Source organism: Schistocerca serialis, chromosome 4 (assembly GCF_023864345.2).
Source record: "Schistocerca serialis cubense isolate TAMUIC-IGC-003099 chromosome 4, iqSchSeri2.2, whole genome shotgun sequence".
Taxonomy (NCBI): domain Eukaryota; kingdom Metazoa; phylum Arthropoda; class Insecta; order Orthoptera; family Acrididae; genus Schistocerca; species Schistocerca serialis.
The window spans coordinates 766,225,641-766,248,949 of record NC_064641.1 but is presented as its reverse complement, the minus strand read 5'-3'; the positions used below and the strand labels follow the sequence as shown (position 1 = coordinate 766,248,949).

General features: G+C 45.1%; 1 protein-coding gene across 1 annotated transcript in view; it reads right to left on the bottom strand.

Moving 5' to 3' along the window:
- Positions 1-23,309, bottom strand: part of LOC126474929 (juvenile hormone epoxide hydrolase 1-like) — a 108,607-nt gene that overhangs the window by 7,117 nt on the left and 78,181 nt on the right. Inside the window, exon 4 of the mRNA XM_050102445.1 lies at positions 13,360-13,562. Coding sequence (XP_049958402.1) covers positions 13,360-13,562 — 203 coding nt within the window. The remainder of the gene's footprint in view (positions 1-13,359; positions 13,563-23,309) is intronic.

Here is a 23,309-nt window from a genome sequence, read left to right as displayed (position 1 = left end):
GACACTTTTCGCATTTTCAGGTCGTCATGCAAGATTGTGTGCACAGAACCCACAGAAATGCCAACTCTGGAGGCGATCTGTTCAACAGTCATTCGGCAATCCCCCAAAACAACTCTCTCCACTTTCTCGATCATGTCGTCAGACCGGCTTTTCGAGCCCGAGGTTGTTTCGGTTTGTCACACGATGTTCCGCCTTCATTAAACTGTCGCACCCATGAACCCACTTTCGACACATCCATAACTCCATCACCACATGTCTCCTTCAACTGTCGATGAATTTCAATTGGTTTCACACCACGCAAATTCAGAAAACGAATGATTGCACGCTGTTCAAGTAAGGAAAACGTCGCCATTTTAAGTATTTAAAACAGTTCTCATTCTCGCCGCTGGCGGTAAAATTCCATCTGCCGTTCAGTGCTGCCATCTCTGGGACGTATTGACAATGAACGCGGCCTCTTTTTAAAACAATTCGCATGTTTCTATCTCTTTCCAGTCCGGAGAAAAAAAATCGGAGGCCTTAGAACTTGAATGCACCTCGTACTACAGAAATGAAGCCGAATGATTATAATACGACTGATAATTCACATACTGCATGTATGTTTAATATTTCTTTTTTCTACATTTGTTAGCAGAAACAGGATCAAATAGTTCATTTGAGGAAGCAGACGGATACGATGAAGACAATCCAAATTTTAAGCAACTAGAATTAGGACCAATCTCTTTGAAAAATTAATAACATTTATTAAATATTCCATCGGTAGTTGGAGCAAGGCACGCGGCACCTTCCGCCGGAGGTTCGAATCCTCCCTCGGGCATGGATGTGAGTGTTGTTCTTAGAATAAGTCAGTTTAAGTAGTAAGCAGTTTGGTCCCTTAGGAATTCACACACATTTTGAACATTTGAACTTGGAGCAACATAGATATATTAAAAACTGAAATACACATTATTGGTGTTCCACAATAATATATATTTTGTAGTTCGATATGATATAGTTTTCGGCTATCCTCAGACAACGTAGGACTAAACAGATGTGCCACGTAACACCAGTGAAAGTTTATAGCAGTAGAAAGATCGTTTTTCCATTGATGTGTGACCTTTTACGACTGTGGTTTAATAAGAGGAACACAAGCATGTTGAAACAAACACAATAAGACGAATATGTTCGTGTTTAAAGGAATCTGTCTGAAAAGTGGGGTACCAGCTGCCTCATTCTACCCTCGTCAGCGCCCTTAAAAATTTTTCCAAAAATTTTGGGATGCGAACAAACTCGTGCTCTTTTTAACATACAGCTCGCATCTCATTCCCACGAGCACCACTAATCGTAACTCGTCACTAAAACACTGCGTAAGTCTCTCGTACTCATCTACTCCCACTTACCCATTCTCACTCACTCGTTCAGTTCAACTCAATGTCATTCTATCCTTGTGTTTAAGTAACTGTCACCGTCTCCGTGTCAGAGTCACTATCTCCTCTCGTTGTCGCTGTCTTCCTCTTGCGTTATCTTACTGTTGCTACCTCATTCATTCCTTCCCACTGCTGCTGTCTCTTCTCACTGTCAATATCTCTTCCTCCTCGTTGTCATTGCCATAGGCTGTATCTCATCATCACTGGCTCTCACCTCTCACTCGCTTCCAATTTCTCCTTCTCTTTTATCATGTCTCACTGACACTGTCTTCTTTATTCTTTTCGTAGTACTGTTTTGTCATTGTGAGCTATATTCCACTGTTGTTGTTTCCCTTTCTTTCTCTCGCACTACCATTGTCAACTTCGCTCTTTCTACATCGCAATTACTGTTTACTATCTTATAGTATTTACGACTTTTCTGTCTCTTTCCCTCTGGGACTGTTTCCATATCAGAGTAAAAAGGCGCGAATATGTTCGTATGCCAAAATTTTTCGGAAAATTTTTAAAGCTGCTGAGGAAGGTAGAATGAGGCAGCTGGTATCACACTTTTAAGTCAGTCTTTCAGTAAACATGAGCATATTCTCCTTTTTTATCCTCCGATAGGACCTTTTTCCCGCTGGTTCCCTTCTTTTCCATGCCACGGCAGAGCATGTCACTTATATGAGAACATCATCGGTCAGTAAAATTCAGATTGTTTGCTTACGTGAATCTGAAATAACGCAAAACTAATTTTACACCACAGACCGGATACTACAATCACAAAAATTTTATTTGTACTTCAGTACTGCAACATGGGCGTCCCGGAACCCTTGTGACAATAACAAGCACTTTACAGCATTTTTCTCCGTGCTATGTCATTTCATAAGCTGCGTTTTCTCCTCACACCGTATTTTACGTGCGTATTTTACGCCTACAAATAGGGTTCATTTGAGCCTATATATCTCGGAAACGGACAAAGATATCAAGAAAATTTTCAACGTTGTTAGAGATCGGGGTCTTAGGAATATATCGTAAAAATTACACCCATTTGCTGTGCGTAGCCGTTACGAAATCAGCGGCTCGGTTTTGGTACCCAAAAACTATGTTTTTGGGGTGTTTCTCGATAGCGGAAAAATATTTTTGATAACGAAAAGATGTCACTTCTAGATAAATATAACGTGAATGTTGCACTCTCTTTTTTCTGCGGTTATTTATTATTTAGATTTCGACTCACACCGGATTTTGTGTGCTTATTTTATGTGTACGTGTAAGGTAACTCTGAACCTCTGTAGCTTGGAAACGGATAAAGACATCGGTAAAACTGTCAAGATTATTCGAGATCGGGATCTTACGAATTTAAGCGATTTGTTGTGCATAGCTGCCTCGGAATACGTGGCTCGGCTTTGTTACGAAGAAATTGTAAAAATTCCGTTTTTTCGGGTTTTCTAAGGCACCACCCGTGGACTAATGCTGTCTCTACCTTAGACCACATCAAACGCAAAAAATAAAAATAAAAATTTTCTAAGAGGAGGAAGAGTGCAACATTCATATTTCGAATCTTTACTGTAGGATAGTGGCCCTAAGACGATCCTTCTATTAAGTATACAAATGATCCCAACCCCAAGGGCTATCCAAAACATTTAACTCTACCTTTCCATCACCAACAGAACCCGAGGTACGAGTTCCGCAAGGATCCCGTTTTTATGCGCGGCGTTTTGGAACATATACTCATTAGACAGCGCAAGCTGCCTCGTGCGTACCGATACATGAGGGAGCTATGGTAAAATTAACCTTGTATTACATTACACTAAGAAGTTAAAAGTATAAGAATGGAGAGGCCAAAACAGTACACAAGTGAGTACTGTTGCAGACTACTAGACTACTATGATATGTGGAAATAGATAAAAGGGGGGAGGGCAAAGGGGAGGGAGGACTCATAAGAATGCGGGTGAGGTACAGTTGTAGTATTTAAAACAAGCATCACATGGTAAGAAAAATATTTACTAGGTGCTGCTACGTTAGTAAGCGCAAATGATGAAATGTATTTGTACCGAGCGGTTATAATTAAAGTGAAGCTACTCATAGAGTTACAGTGTGGACTGTAGCTATCGTATGGCAATGAAGCTTAGTAGACATTCTAACGCATTAATGCGGAATCGATTTACGTTGGAAAAAAAACATTAGTTCCAGTTGTGGACACCAGGTGGAAATTTCGCTCTGCGAATGCAAGAAAGACGTATAAAAAATTTTCCATGTGAAATAGATTAGGAACGGGATGTGGACAGAAAAGGTCAAACAATTCAGAAAGACATAATGTTGCTTTCATTATTAACCAGCGCTTACAAAATTTGTTCAAAACGAACGCCGAAGGCGTCGACGACCTGCAATTGCGAAACGAAGTGATCGACAACTGCTCGCAGCACTTCTGGTGGAATCGGAGCAATGTGTTCCTGTATACTGGGCGTTGGATCAGATAAAGACCGAACGTGACCCATGTAAACACGTTCTTCTACGAATCCCAGGGGCCAAAATTCACACCGAGTCACACCAGGTGATCTACCAGGCCATGCCAACCTCTGCATAAAACACGTTCGTGGAAGGTTGCATTAAGCAAATCTTTCACTGGACGAGCGACTTGAGGTGTGGCCCCACCTTGCATGAAATGAATGGTATCCACACAGCTGCACTCTTCCAAAGCAGGAATCACTTGCTGTCCAAGGGCTTGTGAATCCTCACCACACAGTCACATACAGCGAGTGCAATGGCTCTTCGTGCACTACACGCGGTTTAACAGTACCCCAAATACAGGGTTATTACAAATTATTGAAGCGATTTCACAGCTCTACAATAACTTTATTATTTGAGATATTTTTACAATGCTTTGCACACACATACAAAAACTCAAAAAGTTTTTTTAGGCATTCACAAATGTTCGATATGTGCCCCTTTAGTGATTCGGCAGACATCAAGCCGATAATCAAGTTCCTCCCACACTCGGCGCAGCATGTCCCCATCAATGAGTTCGGAAGCATCGTTGATGCGAGCTCGCAGTTCTGGCACGTTTCTTGGTAGAGGAGGTTTAAACACTGAATCTTTCACATAACCCCACAGAAAGAAATCGCATGCGGTTAAGTCGGGAGAGCGTGGAGGCCATGACATGAATTGCTGATCATGATCTCCACCACGACCGATCCATCGGATTTCCAGTCTCCTGTTTAAGAAATGCCGAACATCATGATGGAAGTGCGGTGGAGCACCATCCTGTTGAAAGATGGAGTGGGCGCTGTCGGTCTCCAGTTGTGACATGAGCCAATTTTCCAGCATGTCCAGATACACGTGTCCTGTAACGTTTTTTTCGCAGAAGAAAAAGGGGCCGTAAACTTTCAACTGTGAGATTGCACAAAACACGTTACTTTTGGTGAATTGCGAATTTGCTGCACGAATGCGTGAGGATTCTCTACCGCCCAGATTCGCACATTGTGTCTGTTCATTTCACCATTAAGAAAAAATGTTGCTTCATCACTGAAAACAAGTTTCGCACTGAACGCATCCTCTTCCATGAGCTGTTGCAACCGCGCCGAAAATTCAAAGCGTTTGACTTTGTCCTCGGGTGTCAGTGCTTGTAGCAATTGTAAACGGTAAGGCTTCTGCTTTAGCCTTTTCCGTAAGATTTTCCAAACCGTCGGCTGTGGTACGTTTAGCTCCCTGCTTGCTTTATCGTGAAACTTGCCCGCACGCGTTCAACCGTTTCTTCGCTCACTGCAGGCCGACCCGTTGATTTCCCCTTACAGAGGCATCCAGAAGCTTTAGACTGCGCATACCATCGCCGAATGGAGTTAGCAGTTGGTGGATCTTTATTGAACTTCGTCTGAAGTGTCGTTGCACTGTTATGACTGACTGATGTCAGTGCATTTCAAACACGACATACACTTTCTCGGCTCCTGTCGCCATTTTGTCTCACTGCGCTCTCGAGCACTCTGGCGGCAGAAACCTGAAGTGCGGCTTCAGCCGAACAAAACTTTATGAGTTTTTCTACGTATCTGTAGTGTGTCGTAACCATATGTCAATGAATGGAGCTGCAGTGAATTTATGAAATCGCTTCAATCATTTGTAATAGCCCTGTAGTTCCGTGTATTCACGTCATCCTGTAGTGTAAAATGTGTCTCGTTAGACCACCGAATACTGCCCGACCACATTTCATCAACTTCGATCCCTGCCAGAAATCGAAGAGCAAATTCAGAACGTTGCTGCGGATCATGAGGTTTCAGTTGCTGCACCGTCTGGATCTTGTTGGTGGTTGATTGATTTGGGTGGTGGGGAGGAGGGAATGGGACTAAACAGTAAGGTCATTGGTCCCATTGGATTAGGAAAGGATGGGGAAGGAAGTCGACTGTGCCCTTTAAAAGCAACCATTCCGGCATTTGCCTGAAGCGATTTAGGGAAATCACGGAAAACCAAATTAGGATGGCCGGACACGGGTTCGAACCGTCGTCCTCCCGAATGCGACTGCAGTGTGCTAGATACTGCACCATCTCGCTCTCTCCTGGATCTTGTATGTGTTCCAGTGTAAAATAGACTGCAAACCTTTCCGTACTGTTGATCATGGGATGTACAATTCTCATAAAGCTGCATGAGCGCCAGCACTATCCGAGGCATGCGTTGCGCGGTCAGTTGTAGCAGTCAGCGGGATGCCTACCTCTTCCAGGCGCCACACCAAGCTCACCAGTGTTTTCGAATTTCATTATAATCTTCTTTAAACAATTTAATGTCATCGGCCCTCTTCTCAGACTTTACAGTCGGCGGTATTCTCTCAGTACAGCACTGTAATTGCATCCGTTTACATAAAACAGTTTCACACGGGCTCTCTTCTCGATAACCATACTGCTCACTCATGTTATGGCTTGGCAAATGGCAGCGTGGGTGTCATACCGTCATACAAACAACGATCAACGCCAGCTCTGCACCTGACGACCACAAGCCTAAATTGGTACCCCATTAACGCATTAAGCATATTATCAAGTTTCTGTGGCACACGATAATTATAGCCGACACAGTATTTGATGATTAAAGAGTCAGTCAGGATTCTGGGATTGATGTTTGTTGATAGCTAGAATTTCAGGTAATGTTAATTTTCTGATTTCACTTGCTCTGCGGAGAACACCCCCCAGGTTAGCCAAGAGCACTATTGCGCTGCTTCCTGGACTCGGGTAGGCTCGCCGGCCCTGAATTCAACCCGCCCGGCGGATTAACGACGAGGGCCGGTGTGCGGGCCAGCCTGGATGTGGTTTTTAGGCGGTTTTCCACACCCCACTAGGCGAATACTGGGCTGGTCCCCCATGTTCAGCCTCACTTACACGACTTGCAGACATTTGGCAACGTTCGAACTATTTCCTGGCTTACACTAGATGCAGACAGCTGGGGTACACTAACTCCATCACAGGGGGTACAGGGTGGCGACAGGAACGTCATCCGGCCACCCTCCGACACTAACATCGCCAAATCCATAGTAACAAGGCCGACCCCGCGTTGAAGTGGGACAAAGGCCCAAATCAAATGATGAAATGATGATTTGCTCTATGGAGATCATCATATTTAATCCAGAACAGTACAGAACTGCGATTCATCACTGAATACAATAAGACACTACTTCTCAACGGACTCTACTTACCAGTCACGTAACCACGCCACACAAAGAGGTTTGTGTTGTGGTGTTAACACCAGTGTATGCATGTGATGGTACAGCCACAATCCGACTTCTGCTAGTTTTCAAACGATGGTGCGAGATGACAAAGAATGTTGGAAGGAGTTCATTACTTGCACAGACGTGATGGAATTACGACGTGCTTGGTGCACAAATACGGCGATTCTCTGCCAGCTGTAGATGACGCAGTCCCACAGGAAAACATGGTATCTCCGTATCCTTCACAGGGATCACTTAAAACTTGACGCTGTTCACGGCCCTTCTGCACCCTACCAGGCGTGTTAACAACACCGAACGCGGCCAACACTAGTGCAGAATGAAATTTTCACTCTGCAACGGAGTGTGCGCTGGTATGAAATTTCGTGGTAGATGAAAACTACGTGGCGGATCGAGACTCTGCCTTTCGCAGGAAAGTGCCCTACCGACTGAGCTACCCAAGCACGACTCACGACCCGTCCTCACAATTTTGATTCTGCTAGTACCTCGTCTCCTACTTTCCAAGCTTCACAGTACCTCTCCTGTGAACCTTGTAGAACAAGCACTCTTGGAAGAAAGGATTTGCAGTTGAGCACTTGCCCGTGAATAGCAAAGGTCCTAAGTCCGAGTCTCGGTCCGGCACACAGTTTTAATTTGCCAGGAACTTTCACTAGTGCATTCTGATGACTGTTCTACATGCCACAAAGAGTTTTTGAAACTTTAATCACTTTAATTTTTTATCTTTTTTTCGGGCAGTGTATATCCAGACGGTAATAGCTGGTTCCGAAATATCTACCTTACTGTTATATAATCAATCTGAAGCTTTCTGTTGTCTCCAGGCCTCTTCCATGTATACAACCTTCTTTCGTGATTCTGAAATCAAGTGTTAGCGATGATTAAATCATGCTCTGTGCAAAATTCTTCCTCTTTAATTTCTTTCACCCAGTCCACATTCATCTATTATTTTTTCTTCTCTTCCTTTTCCTACTATCGAAGTCCAGCCCCACATCACAATTAAATTTTCCTCTCTCTTTACTAATCGAATAGTTTCTTTTATCTGATCAGAAAGTTCTTCATTCTTTTCATCTGCGGAACTAGTTGGCATATAAACTTATACTACTGGGACAGATGTGGACTTTGTGTCTATCTTGGCTACGATAATGCGTTCGTAGTAGATTACCCGCGTTCATATTTTCTTGTTCATTGCTGCGCGGAGTGGCCGCGCGATTAGAGGCGCCATGTCAAGGATTGCGCGGCCCCTCCCGCCGGAGGCTCGAGTCCTCCCTCGGGCATGGGTGTGTGTGTTGTTCTTAGCATAAGATAGTTTAAGTAGTGTGTAAGTCTAGGGACGATGACGTCAGCAGTTTGGTCCCTTAGAAATTCACATACACATCTTGTTCATCATTGAACCTACACGTGCATTACCCTTCTTTTGTGTTTATAAGCCTGTATTCTCCTGGCCAGAAGTCCTGTTCCTTCTGCCACCATCTTCACTAATTGCCACTATATCTATCTTCATCCTATTCATTTCCCTTGTCAAATTTTCTAACCTACCTGCCAGATTAACGGATCTAACATTCCACGCTCCGAGTGTTTTTCCTGACGACGACATCCTTCTGAGTAGTCCCCGCCTAGGGATCCGAATGGGGGACTATTTTTCATCCGGAACATTATACTCAAGAGGACGTCGTCATCATTTAACCATCAGGTCCTCGGAAAAAATTACGGTTGTAGTTTCCCCTCGCTTTCAGTCGTTCGCAGTACCAGTACTGCATGACCGTTTTGGTTGATGTTACAACGCCTGAACAGTCAATCAAGCAGACTGTTGGTCCTGCAGCTATTGAAAAGGCTGCTTCCCCTCTTCAGGAACCACACGTCTGGCCTCTCAACAGACACCCCTCCGTTGTGGTAGCACCTAAGATATCGCTGAGGCACGCAAGCCACCCGACCGACAGCAAGGTCCATAATTCACGCGGGGGAGGGAGGTGGGGGGAAGAGTGGAACAAAAATAGCTACACATAACTAATGGCGTCTCGATTAAATGCCAGAAAATACACTGTCTGACAAATTTCCTACATGTACTCCCCATCGGTGAGCATGACAGGTAGAACACACACAGAGTGCATTAGCGGTGCTTGTGTTTAGCCTTTTAACGAGGCATAATAGGGTATATACGGCTCATGAACAGTGTCAGATGTAGACTGATCACTATGAAGGATACAGATAGGGCACATACTTGAGTGACACAGCGCCATGAGCACCTAACGGAGTTAGAAAGGGACCTCACTGTGGTTCTCTGTTTGCCCACCTGGATAAATCGTGCAGTATCAAGATTTGTGTGGCGCTCAGAGTTGGATTGCAAGGGGATGAGGGCTGACATACTGGTCGTCAAGGTTCTGGTCGATCACATCTGACCACCTCAAGGAAGGATCGCTGTATGTGCGCCAAACACAACGTAACCCCATCACATCTACTTCTGCTTTTCCAGGACAACAAGTGGACTGTCTGCAACACTGTGTGTCACCCCGGACCATAGATCGGAGTCCAGCAGCCGAAAGAATAGGAAATTACCGTCCCACACGTAGGTTCAGCGATGAATCGAGGTTTTGCACCGCCCTGGTTGTTTGTCGCCAGCGAGTACAGTGGCAAACTAGGCTGAGGACCCATTCTCCCAATGTTTTGGGGAGGGACAGCGGTGTTACTCGTGGCGTAATCATGTGGAGAGCCGTACGATTTGATTTCAGGTCATGGTTGGTAGCGATTGGTAACAGTGATGGCACAACAGTACGTCATGGGCATCCTGCGATCTCAGGTGTTACCGATACCTCCCATGTGCCAATATCGTGGTGCCACTTGTCAACTGGACAGTGCTCGTACATACACGACACATTTTTCTTTGAACAGTCTGCGTGATATTGAGGTACTCCGGCGGCCAGCAAGGGTGTGAGGCTTGCTCGGTCACCTAACCGAGGGAGGTGGCGAAGTGGTTAGGACACTGGACTCGTATTCGGGAGGACGACGCTTCAAACCCACATCCGGCCATCCTAATTTAGGTTTTACGTGATTTCGCTAAAACACTTCAGGCAAATGTCGGGATGCTTCCTTTGAAAAGGCACAACCGACTTCCTTCCCCATGCTTCTCTAATCCGATTAGACCGATGACCTCGCTGTTTGGTCCCCTCCCCCAGATCAACCAATCAACCAATCGGGCGCCACCTCCGTCCCAGTGCTTCATCGAGGATATCGAGGATCAGTTAGAGGAGTTGTGGATCAGCGTGTCTCAGGAGAGAGTACAACGACTTTATGACACCTTTCCCAACCGAGTCAGTGCATACATCCAGGTCAGAGAGGGTTCGACGTTGCACTGATAAGTGGGCTCATACTGCCAAATTCTTCGTAATTTGTTTCGATATTGTAATCACTTTAATAACGTCACATACCTTTTCAACCCGTGAAGTTTCTTTTGGTCACGTCCTCTCCTTTTGGGAGTTTGACTTTTTTTGTTGGGCAGTGCAAATATATGTAGACCTCAGCGTGAGAACTTTGAGAAAGGGAAAACGAATCGCCAAAGTCAACTGCGGTGGCAAACGGCGTGTACATCACAGAGGCGCTGTCGACTGCTACTCACTGTATGAGTGAATATAAGGACCACTTGTCGATTCGAAAGTGAACAACAAAAATATCCGGTGAAACTGTACCATCCACAAGTACGTCCTCCGCATGGAGTAGTTATTGTGACATAATTAAGTGGACTGGGCAGTATACTAACGGTTGTTCGAACTCATTTCATCATGATGGAACAACATTGCGCAGAACTGTTAATAAAAGTGTGAGAGAAAGAGTATCAGTACAAAAGTGGACCACCCGCTACGAATATTAGTTCAGACGACTTATCTAGTTCGTACCTCCAAATACACTCTCATTCCTGTCATTTGTAATTGAACCTCTGCACGAACATACGCAGACACATAGCAGCACCACATTTAAAACTCGTGCGAGTGCCTGAGACAGAGTTCGAACCCGCTGCTGCCAATACACAAATGCAACACTATGACGACACCATGAGGACTGTCTATGGAGTTAGTTGTGTGACGTTTGTAAATTGTGTGCAGTAGCGTTACAATTACAGTAATGGCCAAGGAGTACCTAGAATTGAGAAACGACTAAATTTGCTACAATTTAGCGAGACTCCAAGTCCCGATGGCATCTCTATCAGATTCTATGAAGAACCTACGCCTGAGTTGCCGCCTATTTTAATAATAACGTGTCGTAGATCCCCTAAACAAAAAACCGTGCCCATTAGTTGGAAAGAGGCAGAGATCACACCTGTCTTCAAGAAGACAGAAGTGATTCACAAAACTACTGTCCAGTGTCAATAACATCCATCTCTTGTCGAATCCAAAAACATTGGTCATGCGAGACAGTACTTGTGTTTTTCTCACATGGGGTCCTGAAAGCAATGGATCAAATAAATCAGGCGAATGCATTATTTCTTGAATTCGAAAATCGTCAATCTTTAATAACAAAAGTACAATACTACAGGGTATCAAACAAAATCAGTGACTGGATTGAGGATTTCTTGGTAGGGAGTACGCAGCATGTTATCTCAGATGGACAGTCATCGACTTATTCATGTACAGGCACAGAGCATTAATAGAAGCCTCAGATATTTTACTGATGATCCAGTCGTCTATGATGGTGGCCTATTTGAAAAAAGCTGCACAAATATCCGATATGATCTTGATAAGATTTCGATTTGGTGCAACAATTTGCAGCTCGTTTTATATGTAGAGAAATGCAAAATTGTGCACTTCAGAAAAAGAAAAAAAACTTAGTATCTTGTGTAACCTCCCAACAGTTTATTATTCCCCCAACAGTTTATTATTCCGTAACCTCGCTATAATAATGTTTGACTAATCTCTCAATAAAATTGTGGCTCACATATAACCCTTCAATAATTAACTGACTGTGAATCTAAACTGGTAAATTTGGACGTCAGCAGTACTGCGTCATGGCCCTGAAAGATCATTCTGAATAAATTGAAAATTCTTACCTCAATGAAGTCGTCGGATAACGCGTATATATCTGCTTCTATAAGCAATTTTTCTGGCACAGCCCAGTGCAATGCTGGACGTTAGCTTTGTCATGTATAAAGAGAAACAACTGATTTTTCCTTACGATAATCGGGATGACCATGGATTGCAGAAATTAGCAAATTCTTTAAAATCAGATGAATTATTGTCAAAAAGTTAATTATATAAAAAAGATTATTATTAAAAGATTTTTTGAAACATTTACATGGGACTTGATATAACAATAGTACAAATTTAGCTTAACAAACGACATATGCGCGCGGGTGATTTTACCTCATATTACATCGCTCAGGCACCGCCATCCCTCCCCACGACCGGCCCAGCCAACTCCATGCACACGACTGCTAGCTACTACTTACTGCTACTGACACTGCTCTTACTGCAGCCAACACTGCTCTCTGGTCTGATTCTCTTATAGCTTACATACCGCAGGCAGCGCGTGAGCAATCCATCGAAATTACATTTGCTCGAGTGCGCTAGCAATAAATTCCTTAGTCATGGACCTCTTAACACTTGTAACTACATTATCAATGATTCTCATTTAGAATCAGTCAATTTGTGCGGGACGTAGAATGGAATGGTCACGCACGCTCAATCGTAGGTGAGGCAGGTGGCAGACTTCGGTTCATTGGTAGGACACTAGGAAAATACAGTCAGTCTGCAAACGAAAATGTTTACAAGTCACTCACTTGTGCGTCCATCTTACATTTTTGGTCAAGTGGGTGGAACCGATGTGCTATAGGATATGGGATATTGAACATATAGAAAGAAGGGGCCACGAATGGTCACAGGTTTGTTTCCCTCACGGGATCGCGGCACGCAAATGTTGAAAAACTTGAATCGGCTGAGTCTTGAAGACACACGGCAATTATCCCTCGAAAGCCAATTTACAATTTTTAGGAACGAGTATTAAGTGAAGAATCTAGAGGTATCCTTCAACTCAGTAAGTATCACTCTCGCAGCGACCATAAAGACAAAAATAGATTAATTTCAACATTCTCAGAGGCACTTACGCATTCATTCGCTCCATGTGAGATTGGTACAGAAAGGGATCTTAATATGTGAGAAGTACCACGCCCAGTACTCTGTTCAGTGTATTTCACAGTGGTTTGCTGAGTATGTGTGTAGTTGTAGATGTAGATGGAAATGATGGAGCTACCTGCTAGCTGATAGCCGGTATGCTCTGGAACAGAAACGTTTTGCTTACCTATGGTGTCTGGTTTGGAAGCTTGAAGGTGCAAGTAGCCCATCTCCTGCAGAACCATGTTGAGGATGTTCGTCCAGTAGGGTAACGCTTTGTGTGCGTAGCGGCGTTCCACGAACAGAGTCGGCCAGAAACTGCCGATCGTGCCTTTGATCATGGGCATCAGGCCTTCAGCGGGGCACGTGTTTACATGTAATGCCAGTACGCTGTAACATACACATAAGCAAATATGTTATTGTTCCAATCAGTCAATTACATTAGCTGAAAAAATTGGGTCTGAAGTTCCCTTTTACACTGTCTGGTCAAAATTGTCCGGACATCCCTATGACTAGATGTCGAGAGGGCCATTCATGTCAGTATGAAAGAAGACGGGGAGTATTGTGTTGCCAATATAGAAGCAGTAACGTCAGAATGGTTCGGTCAGGAGAACTCAGACACTTCAAATGTGGACTAGGCATTGGATGTAACATGAGTAACAAATCCATCAGGGACATTTCAACCCTTTTAAGGCTTCCCAAGCTGACTGCTGTTATTATGAATGTGAAGTAGAAACGCGAAGGAACCAGCAAGTACTAGACCAAGACCAGACTGACCTCATCTCCTGACGGACAGGGACCACCAAGAATTCCAGGGAGTAGTTGTAAAAAATCGCATGAAACCAGCAGAAGGAAACACTTGTCAGTGCGAAAGTGCTACCAGCAGTCAGCAATCCATCTACCACATTGATGTGGGTAGGGAGTTAAAAATAATGGGGTACAATGGTCGTACGCTCCTCATGAGGGTTGGGTTGATTTGGGTGAAGAGACAAAACAGCGAGGTCATTGGTCTCATCGGATTATGGAAGGGTGGGGAAGGAAGTCGGACGTGCCCAGTCAAAGGAACCATCTCGGCATTTACCTGAAGCGATTTAGGAAAATCACGGAAAACCTAAATCAGGATGGCCGGACACAGGATTGAACCGCCGTCCTCCTGAATGCGAGTCCATTGTGCTAACCACTACGCCACATCGCTCGGTCCTCCTCAGGAGTGTCACATTTCTGTAGTCAATGCTAAGCGACGCTCAAGATGGTGTAAAGAGCGGCGCCACTGGACATTGGATGACTGGAACGAGTGGTTTGGAGTCATGAATCATGATATACCCTGTGGCAATCCCTTAGAAGGACTTGGGTTTGACAAATGCCTACACAACGTTACCTGCTATCATGTGTAGTGCCAGCAATGAAGTACAAAGGAGATGGTGTAATGATATGGATGATGGGTGTGTTTTTCATGGGTTGGATATGGTCCCCTTATTGCGCTTAAGAAAACGCTGAACGCTTAAGTATATTAACACATTTCACAGCATTTTGTACTGCGTACAGTAGAGAAACTGTTCGGATGTGATGAATGTTTGTATCAGCATGTCATTGCTCCCTGTCCTAAAGCAGCGTTTATAAAGCAATGGTGTGCGGAGAATAACATTGGTGAAATGAAGTTGCCTGTTCAGAGTCCAGACCTGTGCCCAATGGAATACCTTTGGGATGAGCTAGAACGTCGATTTTTCTCCGGATTCCAGTGTCCAACATCACTACCTTCTCTGGTTTTGACTGTTGAGGAAGAATGGGCTGGCACTCTTTCATAGACATTCAGACTCCTCATTCAAAGAGTTCCCACCAGAGTTCAAGACTTCAAAAAGTTGAAGGGTCAACACACGTCATATTAATGCCCACTAATAGGCACATGAATACTTTTGATCATGTCTCTTTGTATGTCCACCTTTTCAGAGATGGTTCAGGACCTTGGCTGTTTAGTACAGAATGTCAAATCAAACACCTTTCAGCAGTCTATTTCCAAACCGTTATTTTATTGGGGTACCAGTTTCAGCGAATTATTACGCCACTTTCAGACCCCCTGACCGACGTGTAGGAAGATTCCAACCTCGGTTCCAGTCAAAATAGGGGCCAGCATTCAAAGACAGGAATCTGTAGATTTTCGTTGCAGCGATCACTTCAAACAGCGTCTGCCGACTCTGATGATGTGTGAAGTGATTTCTGTAACGAAAATCTACAGATACCAGTCTTTGAATGTTGGCCCCTATTTTGGCCGGAACTGAGGTTGGAATCTTTCTACGCGTCGGTCAGGGGGTCTGAAGGTGGCCTGGAGATTGCCAAAACTGGTAGCCCAGTAAAATAACAGTTTGGAAATTAGACAGCTGAAAGGCGTTTGATTTGACATTCTGTTTCGATCACATAGTGCATACCTGCTTCGACAGTCTTCACAATTTTGTTGAACATCGGGTACAGTTATCAAATACTGCCCATCACAAACGTTAAAGGTAATAATTACACTTGACACTTTTAGGACTAACGCTAATGATAGCAGTAGTAATAACCTCACGGGACAAAATATCGTACCAGGCGATCATGTCACTCGCCACTGCTGTCGTAAGCCGTGGCAGTGAAGAGGTGTCTATGCACCAGTCACTAGCGAGGAATCAGTGCAAGATGATGGGTCGACTTGGACGTATGACAGAAAGGAGATATCGTCTTTGGTTGTGTACAAGACAACAGCGCGAACTAAGTTGCTCTATTTCTTGGTGGATCAACACTGGCTGTCCACCGTCTTTATGGGGAATGTTGCATCGCTCGCAACGGGAGAATAGTGGTCCAAAAAAGGCCACAAGCGTCAAGGACTGGAGACGGGCTTCACGCCTTGTGAGAGTTGACTCAAAACCAGACAGGAAATGCTGCTTCAATGAATGCGTGTCCGTCTCAACCAGTGAACATTGCGAAGGGAACTGCTACATTGGACGTTCGCAGTTGAGTCGAGAAGGCCGCGTGTGTTTGCCAGCCAGCAGCTCCGCAAGTTCTGGATTCTCCAACATGAACAGGAGGTCACAACAGAAATACCGTCTACTCGCTTCAGGGAAACTCTGCCCCTGGTCTCAAGCTGCCGATTCGCTGTAACGTGCCAACCACCTGTCATAGAGTGCCACAGGCAACAGGCTACCGCACAGCCACCCATCCACACGTACCTTCCTTTCGAACTGTCCAGGGAAGTTGAGGGAAGTGATACAGGCTGTCACGTGACAACCGAAATGGAACGGTGTATTAAGGAGACCATGTGCTATACTGGAGATATTCAAGAAACTCGCTACACGACTCTACTCGAACTCGAGACATTCGAAAAACCCCTTCATCAAAATCTGGAAATTTCTCTCGCCACCATAGGGGGAAGGATAACAGATCAAAGACACATTAGCAGTGGCAACTGAACACCTATGGACAATTCAAAAACTGAGATAGACATCATAACGGCGAGCGACTGTACCTCAACAAGGCTGACTGGTTCTGACACCTATACAGTCGAAACAATCAAACAACTGATCACACAGGGAAACTGGCAACACAAAAATCACAAACAAATTTCGCACGATAATTTACATTGAGAGGCTGATTTTGTAATCAAACTGACCACTCTGATGAAGGCCTTGGAATTTTACAGGATCGAGACCCCTACAGTTGGTCAAGGAGACGTCGTCTGCGCAGAGCAATAACCCTTGCACACTGAATGGACTGTCAATGTTAGCAGTACATGTCCACCGACAGTCCTACCATCCGTCCAGAACGTCGCAGAGGTTTAGTCCACGGCTCGCCGTGGCACTTTTTACCATCTGTCCTAAACTACTACCTTCAAACGTTTCTGCATGCTGTATCACTTACAGGACCATATTAATGGATCACCACATCAGACGTATGGGCAACATTGCAAACGTGTATTCTGCGATCCCCCGATTCGCAGAGGAGTCAGAGAGAGCTTTTTATGATGGTCACATGCAACCATGCAAGTGCAAGCCTAGAGGGGCTCCCCCTAAGATATTTTAAATGGGCGGGGGGGGGGGGGGGGAGGTAGCAGTTAGGGCGCCTTGTGTACAACCGATTGTCCAAAAGTCTGTTTTTCTAATTGTTTAGCTTTCAAATGATGCGGCCCAATACATAAAAGGACTTTATTCAAAATAAACCACCATCTTAATTTCCACAATTTCGTCGTCCAAGCATCGCCCTCTCTTCTGTACCTTCATAATGGGCACCCTATGGACAGTCCCGTCTTCCAAGAACACAAAAGCCGTGTTCGCAAAGCTGGGTGCATACTTTCCAGATTTGACAAACACTCGGGCCTGCTAAATCATACGATCTTGTCGCCATAGGAAGTGTTACGGTCTGCTTAGAGCAGTGGGTGGAATGTGTTTGTGATACTCACTACTTGCAACAGGCGACTAAATGTATCTACTACGCATTATACAAATTATATTAAGTTATTTTTATGTTCTACTAAGTGTTAAATGTATATTTGCTGTGCATTTACAGAAATTCTGTTTTTTATTTTCAAATAACGACTGACATTTGGGAGAATGCGTGATGCCTCTGAAGACCGAACTATGCTGTCGATTGGCTGATCACCATATGCAGTGCGTCAATGGCCGTCGCTCCTCAGAGAAGAGCTCGTGTATTAGCCTTGTCACCTGTGACCTCCGATCATCGTCGTAGCACCAGAACAACGGCAATGAAACTTCCTGGCAGATTAAAACTGAGTGCCGGACCGAGACTCGAACTCGGGACCTTTGCCATTCGCGGGCAAGTGCTCTACCAACTGAGCTACCCCAGCACACTCATGCCCTGGGCCGTCAGTAGTGCTTGGGTAGCTCAGTTGGTAGAGCACTTGCCCGCGAAAGGCAAAATGAAAGCGAAATCAGTCCTTTCAATCAATGGTTAGCGTACTGAGAAGAAGCAAGTTTGAAAGCAGAAATTACATACGAGGGCTGCTGAAAAAAATCCGGAACATTCACAATTTCACGCCAATGGTGTGTTGGAGCGAAATGCGGTTGGCATCCCTGCGCACGCCTGTGTTTAATATGTAACTGCCGAAAGTTTTATTGTTGTATGTTTGTTTGTTGTTGTTCTGTGCTGTATTAAGTAGAATGTTGTATCACACAGTTTGCGAATTTCGCGTTCGCAGATTTAGAGAAGCAATGAGCCTGTATTAAATTTTGCGTGTAACTCAAGAGACAAACCAAATGATGCAGGGAACCTACGGAGATGAGTGCTTAAGCCGTAATCGGTGTTACGAACGGTTCACACGGTTTAGAAATGGCCGGATGTAAGTTGAACATGACCCTCGTTCAGGACGCCTTTCGACGTCTACAGACGACGCTCTTGTCAAGAACGTCAACGAAATTGTGCGTGGAAAACGAAGACTGACTGACCGAGAGATTGCAGAAGAATATACAGTACTGGCCATTAAAATTGCTACACCACGAAGATGAGGTGCTACAAACGCAAAATTTAAACGACAGGAAGAAGATGCTGTGATATGCAAATGATTAGCTTTTCAGAGCATTCACACAAGGCTGGCGCCGGTGGCGACGCCTACAACGTTCTGACATGAGGAAAGTTTCCAACCGATTTCTCATACACAGTTGACCGGCGTTGCCTGGTGAAACGTTGTTGTGATGCCTCGTGTAAGGAGGAGAAATGCGTACCATCACGTTTCCGACATTGATAAAGGTCGGATTGTAGCCTATCGCGATTCCGGTTTATCGTATCGCGACATTGCTGGTCGCGTTGGTCGAGACCCAATGACTGCTAGCAGAATATGGAACCGGTGGGTTCGGGAGGGTAATGCGGAACGCCGTGCTGGATCCCAACGGCCTCGTATCACTAGCAGTCGAGATGACAGGCATCTTATCTGCATGGCTGTAACGGATCGTGCAGCCACGTCTCGATCCCTGAGTCAACAGATGGGGACATTTGCAAGACAACAACCATCTGTACGAACAGTTCGACGACGTTTGCAGCAGCATGGACTATCAGCTCGGAGATCATGGCTGCGGTTATCCTTGACGCTGCATCACAGACAGGAGCGCCTGCGATGGTATACTCAACGACGAACCTAGGTGCACGAATGGCAAAACGTCATTTTTTTGGATGAATCCAGGTTCTGTTTACAGCAGGGTCGGCCAGAAATTCTGCACGCGTGCGGTGCTCCTGCAGTCCTGCACATGTGCAACTTGCGGGTCATAGCGTACACGCCGCAGCCGTCATCGTTCATGTAGTGCAGATGTCGCTTTATCCACTTGCTAGGATACTCCGTACCGGCGCATTCTAGTGCTCTTCCCACAGCTTGCAAGCCAACCATGGGAAGGTATTTCGCGTATTAAACATTTAAAATACTGTCACACTCTACTCATTCAGACATCTACTTTTATGTTAACAGTTTAACCCAGCAAGACAAGTAATACAGTTAACAACCGTGGGTTTTTATTAAGGCAGCTTGACTGACGGCTCGTAAATACGCAGAATGTTTTTGATTTAGTATTTAAGAAAGAGAGCACTTAGCGACTTCCAACGAACCTTATTCATGATTTCAAATAACATTAAATTAATGCAAGGTTTCCTATAACTAATTCTCGGTGCCCTCAGTTACACCCACATAATTTCTGTCTCACTGACCTCCGAACAGAATGATAACCGCAGACCTCTCGATGATAACCTGTTATTTCAAGACCATTAGTGCTATATCTTTCATCACTTCCGTCTGAAATCTGCATAATAATCGACAATTAGATGAATGTTACGTTTTATCGACTTCAGCTGAGCGTAGCCCTTCACACATTTAAAAAACAAAAGCAACCTAAATGTAAGTATACATTGGAACAATCGGTTTAATGACCAGTTTTCCTGATAATAATGTAACATGGAGCAGAATGAGGCAGTAATGCACAGTTAGTAAACAATAATTTTTAATTATGAAAGGAATAAACCCAACAACGTTTATCATTGGTCATGAGAAATGATATACACTCCTGGAAATTGAAATAAGAACACTGTGAATTCATTGTCCCAGGAAGGGGAAACTTTATTGACACATTCCTGGGGTCAGACACATCACATGATCACACTGACAGAACCACAGGCACATAGACACAGGCAACAGAGCATGCACAATGTCGGCACTAGTACAGTGTATATCCACCTTTCGCAGCAATGCAGGCTGCTATTCTCCCATGGAGACGATCGTAGAGATGCTGGATGTAGTCCTGTGGAACGGCTTGCCATGCCATTTCCACCTGGCGCCTCAGTTGGACCAGCGTTCGTGCTGGACGTGCAGACCGCGTGAGACGACGCTTCATCCAGTCCCAAACATGCTCAGTGGGGGACAGATCCGGAGATCTTGCTGGCCAGGGTACTTGACTTACACCTTCTAGAGCACGTTGGGTGGCACGGGATACATGCGGACGTGCATTGTCCTGTTGGAACAGCAAGTTCCCTTGCCGGTCTAGGAATGGTAGAACGATGGGTTCGATGACGGTTTGGATGTACCGTGCACTATTCAGTGTCCCCTCGACGATCACCGGTGGTGTACGGCCAGTGTAGGAGATCGCTCCCCACACCATGATGCCGGGTGTTGGCCCTGTGTGCCTCAGTCGTATGCAGTCCTGATTGTGGCGCTCACCTGCACGGCGCCAAACACGCATACGACCATCATTGGCACCAAGGCAGAAGCGACTCTCATCGCTGAAGACGACACGTCTCCATTCGTCCCTCCATTCACGCCTGTCGCGACACCACTGGAGGCGGGCTGCACGATGTTGGGGCGTGAGCGGAAGACGGCCTAACGGTGTGCGGGACCGTAGCCCAGCTTCATGGAGACGGTTGCGAATGGTCCTCGCCGATACCCCAGGAGCAACAGTGTCCCTAATTTGCTGGGAAGTGGCGGTGCGGTCCCCTACGGCACTGCGTAAGATCCTACGGTCTTGGCGCGCATCCGTGCGTCGCTGCGGTCCGGTCCCAGGTCGACGGGCACGTGCACCTTCCGCCGACCATTGGCGACAACATCAATGTACTGTAGAGACCTCACGCCCCACGTGTTGAGCAATTCGGAGGTACGTCCACCCGGCCTCCCGCATGCCCACTATACGCCCTCGCTCAAAGTCCGTCAACTGCACATACGGTTCACGTCCACGCTGTCGCAGCATGCTACCAGTGTTAAAGACTGCGATGGAGCTCCGTATGCCACGGCAAACTGGCTGACACTGACGGCGGCGGTGCACAAATGCTGCGCAGCTAGCGCCATTCGACGGCCAACACCGCGGTTCCTGGTGTGTCCGCTGTGCCGTGCGTGTGATCATTGCTTGTACAGCCCTCTCTCAGTGTCCGGAGCAAGTATGGTGGGTCTGACACACCGGTGTCAATGTGTTCTTTTTTCCATTTCCAGGAGTGTAGTTAATATCTGGCACAAAAGCACGGCTCATTGACGAACGCAAGCAGTTACGAAGATTTTCATCATCACTTATGCTTGATCGAAACCTTGATTTATTCATTTTCATCACCGAGAAAAATCTTTCAAAAACGTATGTCGACCCGAACAGGGTCATAACTCTCGCGGCTTCTCGGCGCAGACGTGGAAATTCTTGTTGTGAAAAATTTTCGTAGAATTCTTTTGTACTTCACACTGAAAAGAACTTGTCCTTCAGTCTTGTATTGCACTGTAGGTCGATCAGTTCCATCTGTAGATCATTCGGAGCATCTTCAACTGACGACGAGAACGGTCGAGCAAAGAGGCGAATGACAGGAGACAAACTCGTAACATCTGCAAATCGTGCTCGAAATTGTTCCTTAATTTTTACAATTATTGACACGTATTCTTCAAATCTAGCACATTCATGGACCAGTCCAAGAGTAGGGAAATGTGCACTGTTTTCTGGCTCTCCCGAAGCGCAAGCTTCCTTTCAAAGGCATTAACTTCTTCCAACATGTCAGAAATTAAATTATTTTCACCTTGCAAACTGACGTTCAGGCTGTTCATATGAGACGTAATGTCCACGAGAAATGCAAGGTCTGATATCCAACAAGGGTCTTCCAACATAGGTTCACTTTTTCCCTTCTCGTGTAAAACTGTTACTATGATCAAACGTAAATAAAAAAAATATTTTCAGCGTTTTACGTCGACTGAGCCAGCGTACTTCGGTATAATAAGGTATGTCGCCGTACTCCGCTCCTAATTCCTCCAAGAACCGCCGAAACTGGCGATGCGTAAGCTCATGTGCCTTCAGATAATTTACAGTCCGCACAACAACTTGCATGACATTTGCTAACGTTACTGATTTTGCACAAAACGCCTCTCGATGCAGAATGCAGTGAATTCCGTACAACGTCTCGTCTGTGCGCCCTAGCTTTTTGCGCATCCGCGCTACGAGTCCTCTCCGATGGCCTTGCATTGATGGTGTTCCATCTGTGGTCACTGAAACTAACCGATTCCAGTCCATACCGACATCATCAATCGCTTGCTCGACAGCTTGGAGTAAGTCCGCACCTGTAGTAGTCCCTTTAAGTCCAAAACGTCCTCTGTTACACAAAGTGCGTTATCGACACCTAGTATGTATATCACAACCTGGGTTGTATCTGTAAGATCTGTTGCTTTATCGAGCGCAACACAGAAAGCAACAAAGTCTTTAGCCTTATTTATTAGCTGCCTGTGCACATAGCCGACCATAGCACTGATACGTCTTGTCACTGTTCGTTTGGATAGACTGATTTCTTGACATCTGCTAACGTTCGTGGGACACACAAGTTCTGCAGCATCAGTCAGACATCCTTTCACAAACTCCCCTTCGGAAAGGGTTTCCCAGATTGTGCAATTCTTAATGCGATTTTAAAACTTGCTCGCAGTGAAGATTTAGTGTGGTTGTCATTCTGGAAAATTGAAAACCGTACATTGTACAGCGTACAGTAAAATAGACATAAATGTAACACAAGAAACTAAGAGTTCAAGAAGTATCAGTTACTTTGACGTACAGTAAAATCGAGTTGATATGTCTCATCCATTTTCTTAAGGACATTTAATTTTGCTTGCCGTTCTTCACTGTTGAGTACACTACACTCGTCTTTGTGATATGCATTGTAGTGTCTTTCAAT